The sequence below is a fragment of the Mercenaria mercenaria genome, unplaced genomic scaffold (assembly GCF_021730395.1).
Source record: "Mercenaria mercenaria strain notata unplaced genomic scaffold, MADL_Memer_1 contig_2059, whole genome shotgun sequence".
In the NCBI taxonomy this organism is placed as follows: Eukaryota; Metazoa; Mollusca; class Bivalvia; order Venerida; family Veneridae; genus Mercenaria; species Mercenaria mercenaria.
Window position 1 is genome coordinate 15014 of NW_026460091.1, and position 7124 is coordinate 22137.

General features: G+C 37.2%; 1 protein-coding gene across 1 annotated transcript; it reads left to right on the plus strand.

Annotated features, from left to right (window-relative positions):
• The first annotated feature begins 4708 nt into the window (after positions 1-4708).
• LOC128552117 (uncharacterized) lies at positions 4709-6317 on the plus strand. The gene has a single exon (XM_053533135.1). It carries the CDS (start codon positions 5556-5558, stop codon positions 6315-6317), a length of 762 nt encoding a protein of 253 aa, XP_053389110.1. The 5' UTR covers positions 4709-5555.
• Positions 6318-7124: the final 807 nt, after the last annotated feature.

Consider the following 7124-nt stretch of genomic DNA (forward strand, 5'->3'; position numbering starts at 1 on the left):
GTGGTTGTTGGCGACTGTGTTAGGACTAAAACTCCAAGGCATTTAGGAACTACAAAACAAAAACTATTTTTACTTCAATTTCAATAGTGACCTTGACCTAAAAGCATAGATCATGTATGCGACACATTGTCTCATCATGGGGAAGATTTGTGTGCAGTACTAAGATAATCCACATGAAAGTTCTGGAGCAGAAACAATTTTACCTGTCTTGACCTTCAATAGTGACCTTGACCTTTGACTGACAACCATGGGCCATGTGCGTGACACATAGTCTAATCATGGGGAACATTTCTGTGTACTGATAAGACAAGAGGGCCATGAAGGCCCTGTATCGCTCACCTAACCTACTGACCTAAAGATCATCAAGATTAACATTCTGACCAAGTTTCATTAAGATATGGTCATAAATGTGACTTCCAGAGTATTAACTACTTTTTCCTATAATTTGACCTAGTTTTTGACCCCATCTGACCCAGATTCGAACTTGACCTAAAGATAAGACTAACATTCTGACCAAGTTTCAAAAAGATATGGTCATAAATGTGGTCTCTAGTGTTCACTACCTTTTCTTTTGATTTGACCTGGTGACCTAGTTTTTGACCCCACATGACCCAGATTCCAATTTGGCCTAAAGATCATCAAGATTAACATTCTGACCATGTTTCATGAAGATACAGTCATAAATTTTACCTCTAGATTGTTAACATGCTTTACCTTTTATTTGACCTGGTGACCTAGTTTTTGAACCCACATGACCCAAATTCAAACCTTACCTAGTGGTCATCAAGACAAACATTCTGATCAATTGCCATGAGTTTCAAACTTAAAATTAGGTCTCTAGAGTGTTTAGCCCCACATGACCCAGATTTGAACTTGACCGTAAGATTATCATGTTTAACATTCTGACTAAGTTTCATTAAGATATAGTCATAAATGTGGCCTCTACAGTGTTAACAAGCTTTACCTTTGATTTGATCAGGTGACCTAGTTTTTGACCCAACCTGACCAAGATTAGAACCTCACCTAAAAATCATCATGATTAACATTCTGACCATGTTTCATTAAGATATGGTCACAAATGTGGTGTCTACAGTGTTAACAAGCTTTTCCTTTGATTTGACCTGGTGACCTAGTTTTTGACCCCACATGACCTAGATTCAAACTTGACCTAAAGATTAACATTCTGACCAAGTTTCATGAAGATACAGTCATAAATGTGGCCTCTAGAGTGTTAACAAGCTTTTCCTTAGATTTGACCCTGTGACCTAGTTTTTAATCCCAGATGACCCAATATTGAACTCGTCCAAGATTTTATTGAGTAACATTCTGACCAAGTTTCATTAAGATTGGGCCAAAATTGTGACCTCTAGAGTGTTAACAGTCAAATTGTTGATGCCACGGACGACGATGGACACAGGGCGATCACAAAAGCTCACTTTGTGTTCAGGTGAGCTAAAAATGCTTCAATGCTACAAAATGAAACATATATTTACTTGACCTTAAACAGTGACCTTAACCTTTAACCAACAAGCTTAGTTCATGTGTTGACACATTGTGTCATCATGAGGAATGTTTGTGTGAAGCATTTAAATAATACATCTTACATAAAAGTTATGGAGCAGAAACAATTTTTACTTGACCCTTAATAGTGACTTTGACCTACAAGCATCAGTCATGACTTGCTAAATCTACATACTGCCCTGTATTCACATACCAAGTTTTATGAACCTAGCTTGAATGCTTTTTGAGTAATTGCAGGATCCAGATTTACAGACAGACAGATGGACAGACAGACTTTCCTACATATGGGTATTTATGTGGCTACTGTTTTGTTCTTTCTATTGTTCCTTTAGCCAGGAAAAAGAAACAAGAGGGCCATGATGGCTCTATATCGCTCACCTGTTATCACTGCACTTGAGGACAAGAAGGTCCTCAGAAAAAATATCTAAGTCCAAAGGACAGGAACAACAAAGGGAAGAAATTTAACCAAAAAGAAAAAAAAATTCTTAAAAGGTGCAAATATGTCACAATACACCTAAAAATTGGAGGAACCATCCATGTTATATCACAGAAAAGTGGTCTCGGTTTTTCTCTACGGCCAATAATAAAAAAGTTACTAAAAATAAGCTATTTATAGTAATGTAAAAGGGAAGTAATTAAACTAAAAAAAAATTATTGTTAGTGAACAAAAGAAGGATCTGCCAAATAAATCTGTTGACATTATAATGAAGTTTCAGATCAGTATCTTCATTAGTTACGGAGATATACCCATTTTAATTTGAAATAAAGGGAGGTAATTTGACATAAAATCAGTCCATAGTTATCTACCCTGATTGGCTCAGTCCAACTAATGACAATAATGAAATTTCAAATAAGTACTTAATGATATAAATCCATTTTGATTACAATCAGGGGAGGTAATCAGATATAAAATAACTCTGGAATGATTTGTCATGGAATCCAAGATTTATTGTTGTTGAAGATATTTTGGAAGTTTGTATCAAATAAAACCATAAATGAAGTCTCTATATGGCTGCAAAAGCCAAAATAGCCAATTTTGGACCTTTAGGGGGCCATAACTCTGGAACCCATGAAGGAATCTGGCCAGTTCAAGAAAGGAACCAAGATCTTGTGGTGATACAAGTTGTGTGCAAGTTTGGTTAAAACTAGAGCTATCACTAAAGGTGATGAATGTACCCCCCCGCATGCACTGACACAGTACATTGCAATTTGATGCACACAAGATTGCATAATTATGTGGACTGTATGTATATATAGACTGTATGTATACAGTATAGTAACAAAAAACAAAGTCCCATAACTATGCAGAATATTTATCTAAAAGAATGTAACATGCACCATGCACAACTAGGGTTGGTACTGATCACTTGTGTGAAGTTTCATTAAATTGTGTGCAAGGGTTTGGTAGATTAGGCACGCACAAAATTGCATATTCAGACTGTATGTACATAGTATGTTAACAAGAAACAAAGTCCCATAACTCTGCAATTTTTGTCGCTGAAAGAGCCTAACATGCCCCATGCACAACTACTGTTGTTACTGATCACTTGTGTGAAGTTTCATTAAATTGTGTCAAGAGGATGAGGAGAGATGGTGCGCACAAGATTGTGCCTATGTATATAGTATAGTAACAAAAAAACAAAGTCCCATAACTCTGCAAACAATTTTTTCTGAAAGAACCTAACATGCCCCATGCACAACTACTGTTGTTACTGATCACTTGTGTGAAGTTTTATTAAATTGTGTCAAGGGGATGAGGAGAGATGGTGTGCACAAGATTGTGTCTATGTATATAGTATAGTAACAAAAAAACAAAGTCCCATAACTCTGGAATTTTTTTTTCTAAAAGAACCTAAAATGTCCAATGCACAACTACTGTTGGTACTGATCACTTGTGTGAAGTTTCATTAAACTGTGTCAAGGGGATGAGGAGAGATGGTGCGCACAAGATTGTGTCTATGTATATAGTATAGTAACAAAAAAACAAAGTCCCATAACTCTGCAAATTTTTTTTCTAAAAGAACCTAACATGTCCCATGCACAACTACTGTTGGTACTGATCACTTGTGTGAAGTTTCATTAAATTCTGTCAAGGGGATAAGGAGAGATGGTGCGCACAAGATTGTGTCTATGTATATAGTATAGTAACAAAAAAACAAAGTCCCATAACTCTGGAATTTTTTTTTCTAAAAGAACCTAACATGTCCCATGCACAACTACTGTTGGTACTGATCACTTGTGTGAAGTTTCATTAAATTGTGTCAAGGGGATGAGGAGAGATGGTGCGCACAAGATTGTGTCTATGTATATATATAGTATAGTAACAAAAAAACAAAGTCCCATAACTCTGCAAATTTTTTTTCTAAAAGAACCTAACGTGCCCCATGCACAACTACTGTTGGTACTGATCACTTGTGTGAAGTTTCATTAAATTCTGTCAAGGGGATAAGGAGAGATGGTGCGCACAAGACTGCGTCTACGGACAGACGGACAGACAGACAGACAACCTGAAACCAGTATACCCCCCCTTACAACTTTGTTGTCGGGGGGTACAATAAAATCATAAATGAAGCTGCTATTGTGCAGACAAGGTCAAAATAGCTAATTTTGGCCCTTTCAGGGGCCATAACTCTGAAACCCATTAAGGAATCTGGCCAGTTCAAAAAAGGAACTGAGATCTTATGGCGACACAAGTTTTGTGCAAGTTTGATTAAATTCAAATCATAAATGAAGCTGCTATTGTGCAGGTAAGGTCAAAATAGCTAATTCCGGCCCTTTCAGGGGCCATAACTCTGGAACCAATAAAGGAATCTCGCCAGTTCAAGAAAGGAACCAAGATCTTATAGTGATACAAGTTGTGTGCAAGTTTGGTTAAAATAAAGTCATAAATGAAGCTGCTATTGTGCAGACAAGGTCAAAATAGCTAATTCTGGCCCTTTCAGGGGCCATAACTCTGGAACCCATAATGGAATCTGGCCAGTTCAAGAAAGGAACCAAGATCTTGTGTTGATACAAGTTGTGTGCCAGTTTGGTAAAAATCAAATCATAAATAAAGCTGCTATTGTGCAGACAAGGTCAAAATAGCTAATTTTGGCCCTTTTAGGGGCCATAACTCTGGAACCCATAATGGGATCTGGCCAGTTCAAGAAAGGAACCGAGATCTTATGGTGATACAAGTTGTGTGCAAGTTTGGTTAAAATAAAATCATAAATGAAACCACTATCGTGCAGACAAGAAATTGTTGACGGACGGACTGACGGACGGACAACGCCAAAACTATATCCCTCCGACTTTCGTCGGGGGATAATAAAATCAGGTGGGCAGTTAACCGGATGCTGTACCACTACAAACCTATTCACGGCAAGTAAATGTCAACTTCCCTACATGAATCAGAGGGGGAGGATTAATGATTTCAGACACAATGTTGTTTATCAAATAGTCACAGAGAACATGAGCCCCGCCCGAATATTGAGCTCAGGACCCCACGATCCGTATACCATTATGCTCTACCTACTGAGCTAAGCGGGGTGGGCCTCATCGGGATAGAGGTCAAGGGACAGTACACAAGGTACTCAACATGCATGTAAATACAGTATCTTCCCCTGTTCACCTCAAAACAACAAGGGGGTTTACTTCCTAGAAGAAACCTGTATTTCTTAACAAGAAAGTACAGCAAAATATTATTCTTTTTAAAATTGAGGAAACTGTAACAGTCGTGTAAGTATGAATACCTACAGTAAATGTTGCATAAAAATAATAATAATAATAACAGAAGTGAGATAATTTTTTTTTTTTTTTTTTTTTTTTTGATTTAACGTCGCACCGACAAATGATATATATATATTTTTTTTTTGTCAGTTCATTCTAATTTTATTTTGACACAGTCTTAGTTTCTTAAATATTTCATAATGCTGCAGCTACAAAAATACATTTTGTACATAGAGGAGTTCAAGCTAATACAAAATGTAACTGAACATTTGTATTGCAAATACCGCCTAACATGTGGCATATAGACATTTCAATAGTTAATAATTATGTTCATTTCTTGCAGTATGTTTCATGTTCCTGACTACAAACAGAACCTGTCCTTGAGACTGTCTGAGGTCCTTGATGATATTGGAGTGAATGAGGAAATGGTGCTCAAAAGGAGAAAGGCAGTCCTACTGGAAGAAACTATGAAAACAATTACACGCATGCCTATACATAGGGTGTCCATTTACAATTTTGGCAGTCTTTCGGAAGGCACAACAACAGAAGGACTTCATTCAGATAGTGACAGTCTAAACTGCGTACATAAATGTAATGTGATACAGGACATTGCAGAATGGGAACCTGGCTTCAGGAATCTACTGATGATCCAGGATAATACAACAACACCAGGTTACTGTCTTCTACAACGGATCCATGATGATGTACCTCTTCTTGGTACATATGTTCCAGATAAGTACCATGTTAGAGATGCAAGCGGAAGGGTGTTGCTAAAGAATACTATGATTAGAGATAGAACACCTGCAGGGGCTGTACAACATGGTCCATCATGGGCTATACATGGAGCACATTTTGTACCTGGATCAATAGACTATGACGTTGTTCCTGCCTATCATTGTAGGTCATGGCCCTATGAAGCTAGACCCTGGTTACACAGACAAGGGATAGCAAGATGGCCAACTGCAGACATGAAGAGATTTGCAGTAAATAATGGATGCTTCATTGTTTCTGTTGGAAGTAAAGTCAGCCAGAATCCAGAGCTTGAATGGAGAATTTCTACTTCACAAGCAGAGAGATGTTTAGTTTAAACATTACACAAATACGCTGTTATGTACTAATGAAAATGATTCTTAAAACATTTCTTCGTCATGCTGGTGAAGGTCAAATTACAAGTTTTATGTGTAAATCAGTTCTATTATATTGTATTGAAAACACACATTCAAATGCATGGCAAGAAAATAGTTTATTTACATGTTTATCATGTTGTTTACATGTACTATACAACTGTTTACAACAAGAAAACTGCCCACATTCCATTATACCAGAAAACAATCTGATGGCAGGACAGTTTTCACCTGAAGTTAAAGCTCTGTTGCTAGACAGAATGTTTCACTTAATACAAAGTGATGGACAAGCATTGCTTGAGGTTCAGATTGATGACCTTGGTCAAAGACTACATATTAAACTGAACATTTTATATCAGATAGCAGGAAACTTGCTACATAAAAAGGAAAACTGTCTCAAAATTTCAGGAGGATTATTAGAAACCACAGCTAAGACAATCACTTATTATAGTATAAGAATGTTATCAGAAACAAACCAAAACAGTCCTGTAACAACTGTACAGAACCTGCTCAATGTATTAACAAATTATGACAGATGTTATAGAGAAGGAAGTAAGTTAGAACAGAAAGCATGCAGTCTCCTAGCACCAGTGGTCTGCTCAACACTGGGAACTACAATTGCCTCTACAAATATTCGGACAAATAACACCATAACTCCAGAAGCACTAGCCTGGTTATCTGCAGGCCTGAATTCTGATGTTGCTTCTGGCAGACTGAAACTTGCATCTGTGTTCTACAGTGTGGGGAATTTGGAAAATACAGAATTCATTC

What these genes read in the sequence shown, in the direction of transcription:
- LOC128552117 (XM_053533135.1), top strand. Translation starts at nt 5,556, where the DNA reads ATGTTCATTTCTTGCAGTATGTTTCATGTTCCTGACTACAAACAGAAC.